The sequence below is a fragment of the Microcaecilia unicolor genome, chromosome 14 (assembly GCF_901765095.1).
Source record: "Microcaecilia unicolor chromosome 14, aMicUni1.1, whole genome shotgun sequence".
Taxonomy (NCBI): domain Eukaryota; kingdom Metazoa; phylum Chordata; class Amphibia; order Gymnophiona; family Siphonopidae; genus Microcaecilia; species Microcaecilia unicolor.
Window position 1 is genome coordinate 28,675,926 of NC_044044.1, and position 19,793 is coordinate 28,695,718.

Sequence of the window (19,793 nt, forward strand, 5' to 3'; positions counted from 1 at the left end):
ATGACCCCATACAAGAAGCTGAGCCAAATTCAGAAAGTTATGCCCTTGAACACACTGCAGGGTTAGAGAGAAATAACCCCTCCAGAGCAATACGTTTATGAGGTGACTTCTGTAAGGGAAGCAGGCTCTGTTACCACTTGAAAGAATATGTTTTGCAGATTATAACTATGGTACTACTTTGAATAATTACCTAATATAGTGGTCCTTTTACTAAGCTGCAGCAAAAAGTGGTCTGCGGTAGCATAGGTGTGTGTATTGGATGCTCGCTGAGCCTGTTTTTACCACATCTACAAAAAAAAAATGACGTTTTTTAAAAATTTGACGGGAAAAGGGCCTGCGGTAAAAATGAAACCAGCACGCGCCCAAAACTGGCCTGAGCCCTTAATGCCACCCATTTTGATCTAGCACTAAAGACCCAATCACTACACGTACGGTGATCAGTTTGCATGCGCCAAGTGCCGATTACCACCAGAACCGGCACGTGTAAAAGGATTGCTTTTTTAACCGTGCTTTGTCCGATAATACACTCTGAAATCTTCTGGCTTTGACTGAAAGTAACTTTCATTGTAAATACAAAACCAAGTTGGAATGTGGAAGATAAGGCATGTCTCTGATCAATTCATTTTGTGCAGGAAGGAAACAGGATATGCTTGGAATTCAGGAGATCAGCCACCTGGCCAGTGGTTTGTTTACTTGGGCCAGAAGCATATGACTGTATCCTCATGTACATTCTTGTAATTTTCCTTAGCTCTGAACATGAGTTCTATGCCTTATAAAAAAGGGGAGTTTCTTTCAGTGAAATTGGGAGCTCATCTGTGAGTAACGTACAAACTGCGCAGAGAACCATGTTTCCTGGTCAAAGAAATTCCTGGCTTTCGCTGTGAACAGGGCCCCCCCAGCTGATGATTAGAGCCTGGATGATGTAAGGACCAGTGCTGATTGTATATAGTGTATTATTGCTTCTTTTCCTGGTCTAGGAACTCTTAGCATTGCTTAGATGTAGAGACCAGTGATGTAATGATTGTTTATAGATAGGTATTGTTTCTTATTTGTTATATAGCTAATCATTATGTGTATATAGCTAATCATTGTATATGTCTTAATCATTGTATATATCTTAATCATTGTATATATCTTAATCATTGGAGATTTTAGCACCTCTAATAAAGGTCTCATTTACCTAATACGAATGCAAAAGAATCCACAGTAATTACTGAGTAGTCTGTGTCAGTGAAGCAGGCTGTAAATCCATAACAGTATAGCGCGCATAGGAGAAAATAAATAATTCATCCAGACATTATGGGTGTGTGCCAAATCTGAAATTACCACCAGGAGGGCATGCTGGCCTGGTGGTAGTCTCATTTTGGCATGCAGAGTATACCATGGCTTAATAAAAGCCATTTTCACTATCGGAGACAGCCGGCAGAGGTTCCTCCTGTGGATATTTGTTCCCGAAGGTTTTCAGAGTTGCTCCTCCTGATGAAGGGCGACACAAAATGTGGTCTCGCATCGAGGAGCTAAAGTGAAATCAGATGCTGACCTTCCGGTGATGCCATAAGGAAGCTGTCTTCAAGCCGCGCTGAGCTGTCGAGCTAGCCTACTATGACATTTAATAAATAGAGGATTTTCTTTGGTACAAAACTTTCTTTGCCAACACTGGTTTCAAGGTGATGCATACTACAGGGGACATGTTATCTTGAGAAGATCAACCCTGTGTTTGACAGACGGACCTGTTTTTGACAAATAGACTTGAGTGGAAGTAATTTGAATATGCTGGTGTTAGTTGGGATATACTGCTGGTATTTGTACAACATATATAGAGAATATATATTGTTGATTCTTAGATCCACTATGCATATTATCACCCAGGTCACTTAAGGTTTTCAACGCTGGTGATAATATGCATAGTGGATCTAAGAATCCATGAAGATACTAATGCGAGTTAATGAGCTCTTAGCCCCACAAGCTGCTTCAACAGAACATATAATGTTCTTTTTAAGAGATTGAATTGACTGAATATAAGAACGATTTCAATATAATTTTGTCAATACATGGACTCTGTTAATGTGTTGTGCATTAAGAAGAGCAAAATGTATATTATCTGTGATATTTAGAAATCACTTAATAGCAGCTATTGTGAGGTTTCGAGTCAATCATTGGTAAATTATAATAGAAGCATGTGAGTAATATAAGCTATAGTATGTAGATGAGTTATGTGAGTGAGAAGATTGAGTGGATCTGGTTGATGTGTGATTGACGACTGAGTTGTAGAGTTATGTATGATTCAATAAATACTTTTGGATAAATAAATGTTTTTTTTGCATTTAGAAAATCATAGTTGTTTTGATGTCATACTTCTTTTTCTGGAGCCAAATGGTAACCGTAATGAAAAGGTACTTCTCTGCTGTGTTCAAAAGTGCCCCACTGTCCTTTTATTTATTTATTTATTTATTTATTGCATTTGTATCCCACCTCTTTGCAGGCTCAATGTGGCTTACAATACATCATGAATGGTGGAAATATATAAGAGAATATACATTTAGTATTACATAAGGATGTTGGGTACTATGATAGTGATGAAACAGGATAGTAGTGTAGCAAGCAAATATAGGTATCGCTCCCACCTTAACAATTTTAAATAGCATAACCCAGCCCCACCTACCCACTTAGCATCCCCCAACAGCTCAATCATTGACTGCATCTAAATTCCTTGAGCTTTTGTCTTGGTACTACAGGCCTATTCTCTACGTTGGAACTGGTACATCAATATTGTGGTTTCACAGGTGAGGAGCAGGGGTGCAACCTGGGAAATTCAAAAAAATGTGTTTGTCCCTCATGATTGAAACTGTGGTATTGTTGCACCACCTCAGATGGCAGGGATGTGGATGACAGATTGATGTGCACTTTAGAAGGAACGTTTGCTGGGACTGAGATGCAATGTCAAATTCTTTATTTATTTATTTGTTGCATTTGTATCCCACATTTTCCCACCCATTTGCAGGCTCAATGTGGCTTACATTGTTCCGTCAAGGCGATCGCCATTTCCGGAGTGAGAGATACAAGTGGTATTACATTTAAAGATCATGATTGACATAGTAGATTAAGCAGTCAAGTAAAAGAGTACATATTCGGAATGAGGGATAAAGAGGTATTGCGTTAAAGTTCATTCATGGTAGAGTAAACCTTGGTAGTTGAGTATAGAGAGTTAGGTTTTATCCAGTTCAGGCTTGAGTTTCGTTGTCTGGTCATTAGGATGGATCATTGTAGTATGCCTTGTGGAACAGGCTGGTCTTCAGTGATCTCTGAAAGTTAGTTAGGTCGCATATTGTTTTCATGACGAGTGGTAATACATTCCATAGCTGCGTGTTTATGTAAGAAAAGCTGGATGCATATGCTAATTTGTATTTTAGTCCTTTGCAGCTGGGGTAGTGGAGATTCAGGAATGTGCGTGCTGATCTTTTAGTGTTCCTGGCTGGTAAGTCTTTAAGGTCTGACATGTAGACGGGGCCTCTCCATTTTTTTTTTTTGGGGGGGGGGGGGGTTGGGCCACACAAAGGAGAGAAAGAAGTAGGAATGGGTGGGTGCTCAAATGCCTTTCTGTTGATTTTGTAAAGAGTCACAACTAGTTTTGGGGTCCTTTCAGTAAGCCATGTAAGTGCGTACACGTGTCCTACGCATGTCAGTTTTGAAGTACTGCCCGGCTTCGTGGCCTGGGAGGTAATTTCATTTTTGATGTGCATCCGCTACATGTGCCGGAAAATATTTTTTATTTTCCGGTGCACGGCGCTAACTGGGTGCTAATCACATTGTACGTGTGCTGACAATTACCGCCCAGTTACTGCGTGAGACCTTACCACTAAGTCAATGGGTGACAGTAAGGTCTCAGATCCAAAATGGGTGCGTGCAAATTTTCATTTTGCCTCACATCCATTTTCAACCCCCCCCCCCCCCCCCAAAGGCCTTTTTTGCAGGTGCGCTAAAAAATGGACATGTGTACGTCCAATACATGCATCTACACCAGTGCAGGCCACTTTTTGACGCACCTTAGTAAAAGGACCCCTTTGGTTTATAATGTTCACATGCTATGAACCAGTGGTGTAGCTACATGGGGACGGGGGGGCTGGGCCCCATAGATTTGGCCCTGGCCCCCCTGATGACCCTCTAGAACCCCCCTTCCGCCGCCAACCCTCCCCCGCCGCTGTCGCCGCCTGCCCCGCCACAACAGGTTCCTTGTTTGCTGGCGGGGGTCTTCAAACCCCACCAGCCGAAGAGTCTTCTTCAGCGCCTCTGGACTGCGGCGCCTTCATTGTGTGATTTGATCATCTGTTTCTGATGCCTTACATCCTGCAGGGGCTACATGCACGGTGCAGGACGTAAGGCGTCAGAAACAGATGATCAAATCACACAACGAAGGCGCCGCAGTCCAGAGGCGCTGAAGAAGACTCTTCGGCTGGCAGGGTTTGGGGACCCCTGCCAGCAAACAAGGAACCTGATGCGGCGGCAGGGTTGGTGTTGGCGGTGGTTGCTATGGAGGCGGGCGGGTGGGCGGGGGTTTTTTGCTGCTGCTACTGTGGCAGCAGGTGGGGGGTTTTGCTGCTGCTGCGGTGGGTGGGTCCAAAGTGGTGGTGGGGGGTCGGTGGCGGGGGGAGACAGCTAAACAGTGCCCCCCACCTCGGGCTCTGGTCCCACCCCCCTCCCGGCGAGGTCTGGGTATGCCCCTGCTATGAGCAACAGTCTCTCTGAGGCCCTTGCTTACTAAGCAGCGCTAAGGGCATGCTAACATTTTTAGAACATGCTAAACAGCATGCACTAAACACGTCCATATATTCCTACGGGTGTCTCTAGCATTTAGCACACACTAAAAACGCTAGCACGGCTTAGTAAACAGGACCCTATGGTGTGTGGGAGTCCTCAGTTAATGTTTTTACCATGGAGGCCAATGCATTAATATGACAGTTTCAATTTTAGGGAATGTTGACTAAGAGAGAATGCACATCTCTTGTCTTCTAACTTACGGTAAACAATTTCTTTCTCTTGCAAAACATAGATGTGTCCTGAATTTTGACAAGAAAGAAAATCTGTGAGAATACGACTTGCTCTCGTTTTTCCTGCAAGATTTATCCACATGGACTCCATAGGTTCCAAATTTTTTTTTTTTCAAAGATGTACTGGCCGAAAGTAGAAATGGCAAAGTTGTCTAACCACCTGTTTCTTCCGAAATCCTCCAAAGATCATAATCCCAAGAGCCACAAATACAGTTTAAGTTCACCACTTTGCTGCCTAGTGGAGAAAGCCTTCATCCTGTAGCTGTTGGCGGAGCTAGTGAGGCAGAGAATTCTCAAATTTACTGTTCCTATACATTATACTCTGTGGTACTTTTCATGATTATGTTTGGGGTTTGGAAATGAGCAAGGTAAAAATCATTCATTCGGATGACGACCTCTGCTAATAATATGTTGTAAGTATCTCTCTCTCTTTTCTGCCAGTTTCAGTGTATATTCATCTCCTGTTTTGTTCACCTTGTTTCTCCTTCTTCCACCTCACTTCTTGTGCCTCATTGTCTCTTTCCAACTAGTTCCTTACTATATGAGAAAAGAGCAATCATTGTAAAACAAAACTTGAGTAGACCAAGGCAATTGTCAGATTGGAATTATATTGACAGTGGCATCATTTCTTCTTTTCACAAATCATTAATCCAGTTATTTTTGTTAAAACCCAGAATGAGAAGAAACATATTTTATTCTCGTCGGAAAGAAAGGAATTCTTCCTTGGAAGTATGGTGAGATGATAAAGCGTTCCACCGATGACTATCTCCATATAATTAAATAACATCATGAGAGGACTGATGAACTCTGCTTGAGTTTGGGTGGAGACCAGTGGGTACCACACGGTGAGTAGACATGCAGACCCTTACTCACAATCTTCAGGATCATGTGTTAGAACTTGCTCTGACAGTGAGCTATGTAACGGATTTAATCGAACCCTTTTTATCAACTTATGAAACTATGTTTTCAAGGGCAATTTAAAGCCAATGAAAGCATCTTAAGAAAGACCACAATACAACACTTGGATGTTGCTCTCTGAAGGGCTACTGAGGTATGACTGAGGGACGTTGGCAATAATAAGAAAATGTGGGCAGCAGAATCCATTCAGGGGGGCAGGAGTTACTTTAGCGGAGTAATGAGTGTGTCATGAACATACAAAGCAGTGTAGAATCTTTAAAGAAAATAGAATACAAAACAGAACATAAGAGATCAAAGTTGTCTGGCAGCTTGAATCCTTACTACTATTTATCGTTTTTAAAAGCATTACTCAGGTATGTTCAACACTGTACAGAAACATATGAGATACATTCCCTGCTCCATAGAGCTTACAATCTAGCCAAGAGAAAAATATATATGAATAGATACTAGGGGAATACATTAAACAGAAGTGGACAATATGTAAAACGTTACCTTGAGAAAATGAGTAATTAGTCTAGATTTGAAAAGGACTGGAGACAGAGCATGACATAGAAACTTGGAAGACGTTATCAAGAATATTAATGTTCTCTAGGTATCAGTCTCATTTTATGTTGTCTCTTCTGTTTCTTTATAGTTGATAAAATGGAAGGAATGACAGTCAGGAATGAAACCAGAGTGACACAATTCATCCTACTAGGACTTACCAGCAATCCAGACTTACAGATTGTGTTCTTTGTGCTGTTTCTTGCGATGTATCTGCTCACCATATCTGGGAATCTTCTCATTATGGTAACCATATATGTAGACTGTCAGCTGCACACGGCCATGTACTTCTTCATCTGCAACCTGTCCGTCTTAGATTTGTCCTTTTCCACAATCACTGTCCCCAAAGCCCTTGTTAACTTTTTCTTTCAGAGCAAAACCATCTCTTTCGGTGGCTGCATAGCTCAATTATTTTTCTTTCATTTCATTGGGGGTGCAGAGTGCTTCCACCTGACCCTGATGGCTTATGACCGCTATGTTGCCATCTGCAATCCTTTGCGTTATACCACGATAATGAACAGACGAGTCTGCCTGCTCTTGGTGGTCTCTACATGGGTAGGTGGTTTTGTTCATGCCTTTGCACAAGCATTTCCAACACTTCAGCTGTCTTTCTGTGGTCCTAATGAGATAGATCATTACTTTTGCGATGCCCACCCCTTGTCTTTGTTGGCTTGCTCTAGCACTTTTGCCAGTAAGACAGCAGATTTGGTCAACAGTGGAACTTTAACCCTTGGTTGCTTCCTAGGTGTGTTTATATCTTACGTGTACATCATCACAACTGTCTTAAACATTCGCTCAACTACGGGTAGGCGGAAAGCTTTCTCTACCTGTGCCTCCCATCTCCTGGTGGTCACTCTGTTCTTTGGACCATCTGTCTTCACTTACATGAGACCCTCAGTGACCTTTGCAGCTGATAAAATGCTGTCCATTTTTTATAACGTCATGACCCCGTGGTTAAACCCCTTCATTTATACTCTCAGAAATGAGAAGGTAAAAAAATCCATGAAGAAACTGAGCGGTAGGAAAGTGTTATTTCTGGACACGCATAGGAATTGATTTCCTGTCAATTTTAAGTAAAGTGGTGCCATGTTAGTCCACTTTTAAAGGTAATAGATAGAAATAAAGGAAAATATAGAAAAGAAAATAAGATGGTACCTCTTTTTTTGGACTAAATACATTTTTTGATTAGCTTTTGAAAATAACCCTTCTACTCAACGTGTCATTAAACTCTGGAATTCGTTGCCAGAGAATGTGGTAAAGGCAGTTAGCTTAGCAGAGTTTAAAAAAGGTTTGGACTGCTTCCTAAAGGAAAAGTCCATAGACCATTCGTTAAATGGACTTGGGGAAAATCCACTATTTCTGGGGTAAGCAGTATAAAATGTTTTGTACTTTTTAATTTTGCTGTTTTTAAAGAATAGCAATAGAAATCAAACAAAATAAAACATGGAAAAGAAAATAAGATGATACCTTTTTTATTGGACATAACTTAATAACTTAATCTATTAGATTGTAAGCTCTTTGAGCAGGGACTGTCTTTCTTCTATGTTTGTGCAGCGCTGCGTACGCCTTGTAGCGCTATAGAAATGCTAAATATTTCTTGATTAGCTTTCGAAGGTTGCCCTTCTTCGTCCGATCTGAGGAAGAAGGGCAACCTTCGAAAGCTAATCAAGAAATGTATTAAGTTATGTCCAATAAAAAAGGTATCATCTTATTTTCTTTTCCATGTTTTATTTTGTTTGATTTCTATAGATTCTACATGGAATGTTGCTATTCCACTAGTAACATTCCATGTAGAAGTTGGCCCTTGTAGATTACCAATGTGGCCGCGCAGGCTTCTGCTTCTGTGAGTCTGACGTCCTGCACGTATGTGCAGGACGTCAGACTCACAGAAACAGAAGCCTGCGCAGCCTTCTACATGGAATGTTGCTAGTGGAATAGCAACATTCCATGTAGAATCTCCAATGGTATCTATTTTACTGTCATAGTAATGCTTGAATGTTTTCACTTATATACACTGTCAGCTAGCACATTTGCTTATTTCTGATCTGAGGAAGAAGGGCAACCTTCGAAAGCTAATCAAGAAATGTATTAAGTTATGTCCAATAAAAAAGGTATCATCTTATTTTCTTTTCCATGTTTTATTTTGTTTGATTTCTATTGATAATCTTAAGAGTGGACTAACACGGCTACCACACCTCTCTACTTAAAGAATAGCACAAACATTATTTGTATCTTAAAGTTATCAAATGCTTGTTAAATTATTATTTGGAAGTATTACACCTCAACAAATACAGAATTTATTTTTTCTTTCTACCTGTCTCTCCCACCTCCTGGTGGTCACTGTGTTTTTTGCCCTAGTGTCTTCATCTACATGAGACCCTCGGTGACATTTGCAGGTGACAAACAGGTCTCCATTTCTAATGCCATCATAAACCCTTCTTTAAATCCCTTTATTTATACTCTCAGAAATGAGGTGATGAAAAAATGCATGACGAAGTTGGGAGGTAGGTTTGCGTCTTTTCTAGGGACACATACAAACTGCTTTTTTGACCATTTAAACAAAGACACCGTCATGTAAACCATCTGTTCTCACTGACTGATGTATGCTCTTGAATGTACTCTATAAAGTTCTGATTGTGTTTCCCTTGTTTAAGCTTTTTAAATAGAATTTCTGTTGACGTGAATAAAGCTGAGTGAATTGTGTTTGTTCTTAACTAACAGTGGGAGGTAATTTCATATCACGGCCACTCTAAATTCCAAGAATCGTGATATTTGTCAATATATGCTCCTTAAACTTACATTGAGTGTGTGTCTTTTTAAATTATTTTTTGAGATACAGTATATGGTGCCTAAAATCGTGTACCCAAATGAATTAGTGGAATTAATTGGGATTAAGAAATAATTATTGGCATTAGTTCACAACAATTTGGATTTGAGCGTGTATATTGCTATGCGCTATTCTTGGCCATGGGACTGGTGTGATGGGTCAGATCGTTCAGTAAGGATATGTGCAGTATTTTAGAATTCAGGGGATCCATGTCTAATTTATGCACAAGGATTTATACCATGTTTGAGTTGGTGTAAATCCTCACGCCCAAAAGTTGGGCGCATATCCCAATGCTATGAGCTATTCTATAAATGGTGGCCAACTTAATATGACAAGACTCTTTATGCTTCGCCCTTCCCCTACATCAGCACACAATCCTGGAATGTCCTGCCACGACAGCTTAAGGAACTCATCGACCATCAGCAGTTCAAGAAGTCCTTAAAGACCTTCTTATTCGCCAAGGCTTATCCCCCTGGCTACTCCACTGTTTAACCTCTACCACTTGTCGGCTCTTCACCCCTGTCCTTTGCCCATGTCATCCCGTGTACCTTCCCCTCCTGTCACATTCTGTTTCTGTGCCATCTCTATATTGAATTGTATACTCTTGACTTCATGTAAGCCGCATTGCGCCTGCTTATGTGGGAACATGTGGGGTAAAAAGGCACCAAATAAATAAAATAAATAAATAGCACTCCGCATATTTATTTCCGCACCCAAATTTGGGCACCATTTACAGAATCTAGTCCTCTATCCTGTCGATCTTCAAAATAATGGCTGCTGACTGGTTAATTCACTTCTTGGAGGATAACCAGTCATTTTCAGCAGCACTTAACCAGTTAATCGCCAATGAAAATCACCAACTAGCAACGAAAATAAAGCCAGCGATGTTGGGGTCATTCTGGGGGCATGGCCAGTTAAGCCCTGATATTTGGAACTTAAGCAACCAGGCTTAGTGGGCAAATAAAACCGCATACAAAGCAAGCCTATCTTTTCCCCCCTAAGCCATGGCCGCTTAAGTCTGAATATCGACTTAAGTGGTCATGTGCTAGCCAGCATTGAAAGAAAATGGATATCCAACGCTGGTCACCAGAAGCAGCCCGGAATTGGATATCCGTTTTAAATGCCGGTGTCAGACACTCAAAAGCACTGTCTGCTACTGCCTGAATATCACCTGGTATTTATTTATTTATTTGTTACATTTGTACCCTGCACTTTCCCACTCATAGCAGGTTCAATATGGCTTACGTAATAAAAGGATTGCAAAGCAAAGTGTAGAGAAAAACAGGTATATCATAGCAGAGTAATGGAGATGCAGAATAATGGAGGTGTGTGGATAGGTAATATTATTATTAATAATAGTAATATTATTAAGAGCTAGTTTTAGGCTGGATAGAGATAATCAGAGAAAAGGTCGGGGTAGGTATAGGGAAAATTGGAGGAGGTGTGATATGAGTTATAGCCGTTGCTGCAGGATCAGGTGATGAATAGATGGGATAATAGGGTTAGGACGAGGCGTTTGGGTAAGCTTCCTTGAATAGATGGGTTTTCAGAGATTTTCTGAAGGGTAGGTAGTCTTTGATAGAATGGATAGGTCTGGGTAGAGCATTCCAGAGTTGACTACATTTGAAGGAGAAGTTGGAATCAAACGAAGATTTGTACTTGAGACCTTTGCAGTTGGGATAGTGCAGGTCAAGGTAATTTTGTATATCTATTGAAAGGCCAGTGGAAAGCAATTGGCTATCCTAGGTGAATGCTTAGCCTGAGGCCCCCCATGATCAACTTTCAAGCCTTTAATCTACCTCTCCCCAAGACACATTAGATATATATAAATATATATATACCACACATATTAACGGATATTGAATGCAATTTCTTAAGAACATAAAAATAGCCATATTGGGTCAGAACCAATGTTCCACCCACAAAAGGGGAGTCACAAGATCAAACTTCTTCACCCCAAAGAGTATTTTCACTGCCACATTCTGAATTAGCTAAAGGTGCTTAAGTTCCCAATTGGATTGTATCAAGGAAAAGCAGTATATCAAGAGTTAAATAACTGATCACTGGATTTAGGCATCCTTTTGTGCCTGATTCAATCTGTGCACAGGTCTCAGGGAAGCCAGCAAAGCTGCATGGCTGAAGGGAGATGGGTAAGATGGTAGGGAATTGATACAGCAGTGGTGGAGGATTGAGTAGCATGCTTTTTTTAAGCGATGGTTCCCAAGTTGCAGGACAGGACTCAAAAGGAGGTCATAGAAACAGGGCTGCTCCCCTTCTTTATGGGCCACCAATGTGATGTGTTTCCTGCAGTGGCAGTCATCATGGGGCTTTTAAGACATGGTATAACAGAGAGAGGGAGCAAAGCACAAAAAAGCCAAGAAACACAACAAAAAGTACCAAGGGCCTTCAAGAAAAGGGGGAATAAAGTCTTTAGTCATATACGTTGATGAAACAATACTTAAATGGACCCGACACGGTCCGTGTTTCGGCGCCCAGCGGCTGCGTCAGGGGTCACGAGAAATAGCTGACAACATGCGGCAATGTTGTAGAAACAATACAATTGTAAGAAGCAATATACTGCAACGCCTTGAAATCCCCTTCACACAAATTAAAAGATATTCTGATTGAACAAACGCAGTCCTTCAGTCGCGGACTCATTCGAGTAAAAAAAATGCAGTATATTGCTTCTTACAATTGTATTGTTTCCACAACACTGTCGCATGTTGTCAGCTATTTCTCGCGACCCCTGACGCAGGCGCTGGGCGCCGAAACACGGACCGTGTCGGGTCCATTTAAGTATTGTTTCAGCAACGTATATGATTAAAGACTTTATTCCCCCTTTTTGTGAAGGCCCTTGGGTGCTTTTTGTTTTGTTTCTTGGCTTTTAAGACATGGAACATTCACAGACCCTACACCCTTCTTCTGTGTGGTGTGTGGTCTTCCTGTTAAACTGGAAACCAGTGGAGCGTACTGGGGTCTCTGAGTGGACACTGCCACACAGGGTCCCTTGCTGAAGTCTACTGGTGCCCACATCTTCTGTTGCCACTGCTATCTTGCATAGGACAAGTGACAGCAGGAGAACAGAATTTGTAACGCACTCTTCTAAGGTGAGCAAGAATCTGCCACCTGTTTTCCTACCTTTTACTCTATTTTTCTGTTTATTATGCTTGATGTATCACCTTTCCATGACATCAAAAACAAGGCAGTTTACATTAAAATCATACTGATAACAGAAAGGAATGCCTTAAATCGATAGGAGACTAAAACAGGTAGAGTCACAGTTTAAGAGAGCAGAGGGGAAAGAAACTAGTTACAGACTCGCAGCAACACTGTCTGCCCCCAATAGAATGTCCCAAATCAGACATTCTATTGAAAATGACCCTCCATGTAGAATTTGGGGGATTCTCCATTGGATCCAAGTATTGTTGTTTTTCACAGATGTATTAGTTAACAGTGAAAATGAAAAAGTTCTTCAACCTATAGTTTTTTCGAGATCCTCCGAAGATTATAATCTCAAGAGTCCCAAATACAGTTTAAGAACCTCACTTTTCTGACTACTGGAGAAAGCTTTCTACCAACAGCAGAGACTACCTGTTCTCCAGAATTATAGAATTTACTGTGTCTATAAATTATGAGTTTTAGTGACGTTCAGGAATATATTTGGTATTTGGAAATGAACAAGACAAAAATCATCTACTCGGGTGATAATCTCTTCAAGTGATATGCTGTGTAAGTATCTATCTCTGTTCACGTTTATCTTCATTGTTCATCCACCTTATAGTTCTCAGTCTTGACATTGTGCAAATATACTTTACTTACAGGGTAAAGCTGGGAAACAGCTAGAGAACATCTGTTCAGTTGCAGGATAAAGAATATGATAAGATCCCTAACTAGCAACAGGCTTTTCTGCAAGGTTCAATTTATATTCATCTCCTGTCTGGTTCATCTTGTGTCTCCTTGTCCTACCTCACTTGCTGAGCCTCATCGTTTCTTTCCAGCTCTTTCACTAATTTATTGAAAGAGAGCAATTATTACCAAACAAACACTGAGTAGACCATCAAGTTTAAATCTGAAGAGCGGGAAGGCGATAGGTTGGAATTGTATTGTCAGTTGCATCCCTTCTTGATTATACAAATTATAAAGTCTCTTATTTTGTTTTTTTAGACCCAGATTGAGATGAAGCACATTTCATTCCCTGCATGAGAAAGGGTTATTTTAAATGAGAAAAAAAGTACTTTAAGAGAGACCCTAATGTATCACTTGGTTGAAATCCATATTGACGTATAACTGGGATGTCGATAACAATAACAGCTGTAAACAATAGAATGCATTCAGGGGCCAAGGCTTACTTGTAGTGTGTCTTGAGCATAACAAAAACCTGGAAGAACCCCTAAATCAGAATAAACTAGAAGATAGAATATGAGAGACCACATTTGTCTGGCAGCTTAAGTTCTTCCAATTCATCATTTCTAAAATATTATCTGTTGCATGCAACACTGTAGAGACACATATGAGACAGCCAGTACCTTCTCCACAGAGTTTACAATCTAGTCAAAAGAAACATAATATATAGCAAAGAAGAGATGCTAAGAGAATGTTTTATACAGAAATGGTCAAAAAGGAAAAAGGACAAGTATGAGTTTCTAGCCTAGATTTGAAAAGGACTAGACACAGAGAATGACACAGCAACTCAGGAAGTCTTTAAAAAGAATATTAATATTCTCTGAGCATCTTGTCTCTTTTTATGAAATCTTTTCTACTGCCTCTTGTGTTTCTGTTTCCCTACAGTTGATGAAGTAGAAGGAATGGCCGTCAGAAATGAAACCAGAGTCACAGAATTCATCCTTCTTGGACTTTCTAGGAATCCAGACTTACAGATCATATGCTTTGCGCTGTTTCTAATGATTTACCTGCTCACCATAGCAGGGAATCTTCTCATTTTGACTACCATCTATGCGGACTCTCACTTGCACTCTCCCATGTATTTCTTCCTCAGCCATCTCTCGTTCTTAGATTTGACCTTTTCAACAGTCACAGTGCCCAGATCCCTTGTTCACTTTCTTTTCCCAAGGAAAACCATCTCTTTTAGTGACTGCATTACTCAAATGTTTTTCTTTCATTGCATTGGGGGTACAGAATGCTTTCATTTGATACTGATGGCTTATGACCGTTACGTTGCCATCTGCAATCCTTTGCATTATACAACCATAATGAACAGACAAGTCTGCCTCCTGCTAGTGGTCTCTACGTGGGTAGGTGGTTTCATTCATGCCTCTGGTCAAATCTTTCCAACAATTCAGCTGTCCTTCTGTGGTCCTAATGAGATAGATCATTTCTTTTGCGATGCCCACCCCTTATCTGTGTTGGCTTGCTCTAGTACCTCTGTTAGTGAAATTGTAGATATGGCCAACAGCGGAACCATAACCCTTAGTTGCTTCTTGGTTTTGTTGATATCTTACGCATACATCATCTCCACCATTTTAAAAATTCATTCAGCTGAGGGAAGGAAGAAAGCCTTCTCCACCTGTGCCTCCCACCTCTTGGTGGTTACTGTGTTTTTTGGCCCCTGTGTCTTCATCTACATGAGACCCTCGGTGACATTTGCAGGTGACAAACAGGTCTCCATTTTTTATGCCATCATAACCCCTTTTTTAAATCCCTTCATTTATACTCTCAGAAATGAGGTGATGAAAAAATCCATGAAGAAGTTGGGAGGTAGGTTTGTGTCTTTAATAGGGATTTATAAAAATTGATTTTTTTTGACCATTTAAAGAATGACACCATCATGTAAACCATCTGTTCTCACTGACCGATGTATGTTCTTAAATGTACTCTATAATGTTCTGATTGGTTTTTTTTTACATGTTTAAGTATTTTTTAATAGAATTTCTGTTGATTTAGTAAAGCTGAGTAAATTGTGTTTGTTCACAACTAACAGTGGAAGGTATATCTCATATTATGACCACCCTAAATTCCAAGGATCCTGTTATATGCAAATATACGCTTCTTAAACTTACATTGATTTTGTGTCTTTATTAATTATTTTCTGAGATTCAGTAACAATTTTGTTCTAAGATACTTTCCTCCACATTCTATATATAGTGACGAAAATTGTTCACCCAAATTTGGACACCATTTACAGAATCTCGTCCTTTTTCTGGTCAATATTCAAAGCGAATTAACCAGCCGGGAATGGCTGCCAACTGGTTAATTCAATTCTCAATGGATAACCAGTCATTTTCAGTGGCACTTAACCAGGGGCGTAGCCAGACAACAGATTTTGGGTGGGCCTAGGCAACAAGTGGGTGGGCACCAAGTGTTCTCCCCCCCCCCCCCGCACCACCACCAAAACAAATATCTCCGCTGGCGAGAAAACACTTCTTTCCACCTTGACAGTCTGCAGCAGGCATGCGCTGAAGACTGAGCATGCGCAGGTGCCAGTATCAAGGACAGTAGCGTTTTCATTACCATCAGGGGGAGATCTTCAGCTGGTGGAGCTGGGGATCCCCACCAGCTATCACTAAGCGTGTGCTACTGTTGGGTGGGCCCTAGCCCACCCAGGCCCACCTGTGGCTACGCCACTGCACTTAACTGGTTATTGCCACTTAAAAGACCAGCTGGCACCAAAAATAAAGTGAGCGATGTTGGGGGTGTTCTGGGGACATTCCACGGTTTTGACCTGCTAAGTCCCAATATTTGGAACTAAAGTGGCCAGACTTAGTGGACAAACAAGACCACTTAAAAAAAACCAAGCCGTTGTCTACTAAGCCATGGCTGTTTAAGTCTGAATATCATCTTAAGTGGTCATGTGCTAGCAGGCATTGAAAAAAATAGATATTCAATGCTGGTTGCCGGAAGAGTCCCGCAATTGGATATCTGGGTTGAACGCTGGTGTCGGGCAGTCAAAGCACTTCTAGCTGAATATCGCCCACTATACAGTATATCTTTTGAAAGGCCAGTGCAAAGATATTGGTTATCCTAGGTGAACCCTCAACCTTAGCCCCCCACCTCTCCCCGATCAACTTTCAAGCCTTTAATCTACCGCTCCCCAAGACATCATGCTTATAAATATTAAACTTCGTAGTGTGTGTGTGTGTGGTAACCATATGCAGATATGTCCTTAAAGGATTTGTTTGAATGTGAGAAGAACCACAGTTCACATTCCGAATGGACCATCATATGTTTGTCCCCTTCCTAATAAGATCTCTCTCACTCCCTTCTCGAAAGAGAAAAATGTTTAAAAAGTGACGTAAAGCAGCGTTTAGACGTTTTTGCTTGTCAAAACGTTCAAATCACTATTTTCCCAAAACCTATTTTGGAAAATCACAAAGGGATCATATCAGGGCATGTTGGGATCGGGATTAGAACATTATCATCAAATGGACGTTTTTCTGCCATAACGGAACAAGCCCAAAACATCCAGGACTAAAACGGAGACGTTTTGAGCTACGCCTATTTTAATAACTATCGTCACAAAAAAAGTGCCCTAAATGACTGGAAGACAAATGGAGGAATAAAGAAATGACCCCCCCCCCCCCCCCTTACACCCTAATATCCAAGATTCCTGATATATATATAAATATATATGCACCTTAAAGTTGTATTCATTGTGTGTCTTTTTAAATTCGTTTTTGCTATTCAGTAACAATTTTGTTCCTAAGACACTTTAGGGATCTTTTTTGAAAGAGAAAAATGTTTAAAAAGTGGCATAAAGCAACATTGGGACATTTTTCTTGACAAAACATCTGTGGTGCTTTTTTTTTTTGTTACATTTGTACCCCGCGCTTTCCCACTCATGGCAGGCTCAATGCGGTGGGCAATGGAGGGTTAAGTGACTTGCCCAGAGTCACAAGGAGCTGCCTGTGCCTGAAGTGGGATTCAAACTCAGTTCCTCAGTTCCCCAGGACCAAAGTCCACCACCCTAACCACTAGGCCACTCCTCCACTGTTGCTACTATTTGAGATTCTACATGGAATGTTGCTATTCCACTAGCAACATTCCATGTAGAAGTCGGCCCTTGTAGATCACCAATGTGGCCACGCAGGCTTCTGCTTCTGTGCAGGACGTCAGACTCACAGAAACAGAAGCCTACGCAGCCTTCTACGTGGAATGTTGGTAGTGGAATAGCAACATTCCATGTAGAATCTCCAATAGTAGCAACATTCCATGTATCTCTAATAGTATCTATTTTATTCTTGTTACATTTGTACCCTGCGCTTTCCCACTCATGGCAGGCTCAATGCAGCTTACATGGGGCAATGGAGGGTTAAGTGACTTGCCCAGAGTCACAAGGAGCTGCCTGTGCCTGAAGTGGGAATCGAACTCAGTTCCTCAGGACCAAAGTCCACCACCCTAACCACTAGGCCACTCCTCCACTCCTTTCAAATCGTGAGGGGGGGGGGGGGGCTGTCCAGGGCATAGTAAAGGTGGGATTTGGGCATTTTTCTGCCATAATGGAACAAAACCAAACCAGGACTAAAACTAAGATGTTTTGAGCTAGACCTGTTTTAATATTGACTAAGCCACAAAACCTGCCTTAAATGACCAGATCACTGTTGGAGGAATAAAGGAATGACTCCCCTTTCTCCCTCCCAGTGGTCACTGACCCCCCCCCTCCCACCCCCAAATATATAAAATAAACAGCACATTCCAGCCTCTATGACTGCCTCAGATGTTATGGCCAGTCCTATTAGAGCAACATGCAAGTCCCTGGAGTAATAGTAACGTAGTAGATGACGGCAGAAAAAGACCTGCACGGTCCATCCCGTCTGCCCAACAAGATAAACTCATATGTGCTACTTTTTGTGTCTACTTGACTTCTTTGATTTGTTTCTGCCATTTTCAGGGCACAGACCGTAGAAGTCTGCCCAGCACTAGCCCCGCCTCCCAACCACTACCCCGCCTCCACCACCCAATCTCGGCTAAGCTTCTGAGAATCCACTCCTTCTGAACAGGATTCCTTTAAGTTTATCCCACGCATTTTTGAATTCCGTTACCGTTTTCATCTCCACCACCTCCCGTGGGAGGGCATTCCAAGTATCCACCACTCTCTCCGTGAAAAAATACTTCCTGACATTTTTCTTGAGTCTGCCCCCCTTCAATCTCATTTCATGTCCTCTAGTTCTACCGCCTTCCCATCTACGGAAAAGGTTCATTTGCGGATTAGTACCTTTCAAATATTTTAACGCCTGTATCATATCACCCCGGTTTCTCCTTTCTTCCAGGGTATACACGTTCAGGTCAGCAAGTCTCTCCTCCTACGTCTTGTAACGCAAATCCCATACCATTCAATGAGGGTCTTTTCCTAACGTGCATTGAGTTTTTTTCACTTAGCATACCCTAACAGCAAAAATCGGTGCATGCTAAGTCAAAATCAACTCACAACTTGTTGGGGGTGTGCTCAGCATATCCTGGAGAATTAAGGGGTGAACACGTGTATTATCACATGTAGAACGTGGTCACTCTTAGCACAATTGCATGTAGTACAGCGGTTTAAAAAAGGTTTGGACAAATTCCTGGAGGAAAAGTCCATAGTCTGCTATTGAGACAGACATGGGAAAGCAACTGCTTGTCCTGGGGTTTGTACTATGGAGCATTGCCACAATTTGGGTTTCTGCCAGGTACCTGTGACCTGGCTTGGCCATAGTTTGGAAAACAGGATAATGGGCTAGATAGACCACTGGTCCGACCCAATATGGCTACTCTTATGTTTTTATGTTACCTTCTCTAGGAGGCACTAGGGTGTCCTTTTACTAAGCAGTGGTAGGGCTAACATAGTAACATAGTAGATGACGGCAGAAAAAGACCTGCACGGTCCATCCAGTCTGCCCAACAAGATAAACTCATATGTGTATACCTTACCTTGATTTGTATCTGCCATTTTCAGGGCACAGACTGTAGAAGTCTTGCCCAGCACTAGCCCCGCCTCCCAATCTCGGCTAAGCTTCTGAGGATCCATTTGGGTAACACGTGCAAAATCGGCACTGCCGCCAGGGTAGCACGGGTGCCCAGTGGTAATTTCAAAGTTGGCATGCACTGTTTCCCCTGGTAGCAAAAATAATTTTGCATTTTCTACCATGGCGGGCATTCCCGGTGGTAACATGGTCACATTGACACTCTCAGCCTGATTAGCGCATGAGTAGCGCATGAGCACTTACCGCTAGATCAATGAGTGGTCTCTGGAGAAACATCCAGGTACATACGAACCTTACAGTTCAAAAAAAGTCTTATCCTGATGTTTTAACATACAAACACAACAACCGGTCCTTATCTGATAACAAAGCAAAACTAACCAAAAGATATTGCAGGCTGTGTCATCTCGAATTCTGATGACCGACGGATGATCCTACGCAGGAAGAAGTGCTTATAAAAAGTTGTTTCCTCTGCACGGTATCTTTTTGGGCTGCTTGTTTTCATCTTGAACAACATTGTGACCCCTCAGGCAGGCATTTGTTTACGCT

At 41.5% G+C, this 19,793-nt stretch overlaps 2 protein-coding genes across 2 annotated transcripts; both read left to right on the forward strand.

Moving 5' to 3' along the window:
- On the forward strand, window positions 1-13,202 carry LOC115457298 (olfactory receptor 1509-like). Its single transcript, XM_030186721.1, has 3 exons — window positions 1-61; window positions 6,598-7,496; window positions 13,155-13,202. The coding sequence occupies exons 1-3, from the start codon at window positions 1-3 to the stop codon at window positions 13,200-13,202; spliced, it is 1,008 nt and encodes a 335-aa protein (XP_030042581.1).
- A 933-nt stretch (window positions 13,203-14,135) lies between these two features.
- LOC115458250 (olfactory receptor 4S2-like) lies at window positions 14,136-15,086 on the forward strand. Its single transcript, XM_030188113.1, has one exon. The coding sequence runs from the start codon at window positions 14,139-14,141 to the stop codon at window positions 15,084-15,086; it is 948 nt and encodes a 315-aa protein (XP_030043973.1). The 5' UTR covers window positions 14,136-14,138.
- The last annotated feature ends 4,707 nt before the right edge of the window (window positions 15,087-19,793 follow it).

Excerpts from the sequence above, each read along its gene's own strand:
- LOC115457298 (XM_030186721.1), top strand. The coding sequence starts at position 1 with ATGACCCCATACAAGAAGCTGAGCCAAATTCAGAAAGTTATGCCCTTG. Across the intron at positions 62-6,597 it reads GCCCTTGAACACACTGCAGG|TTGATAAAATGGAAGGAATG; the intron begins GTTAGAGAGAAA and ends GTTTCTTTATAG. Across the intron at positions 7,497-13,154 it reads ATACTCTCAGAAATGAGAAG|GGTAAAGCTGGGAAACAGCT; the intron begins GTAAAAAAATCC and ends CTTTACTTACAG.
- LOC115458250 (XM_030188113.1), top strand. The coding sequence starts at position 14,139 with ATGGCCGTCAGAAATGAAACCAGAGTCACAGAATTCATCCTTCTTGGA.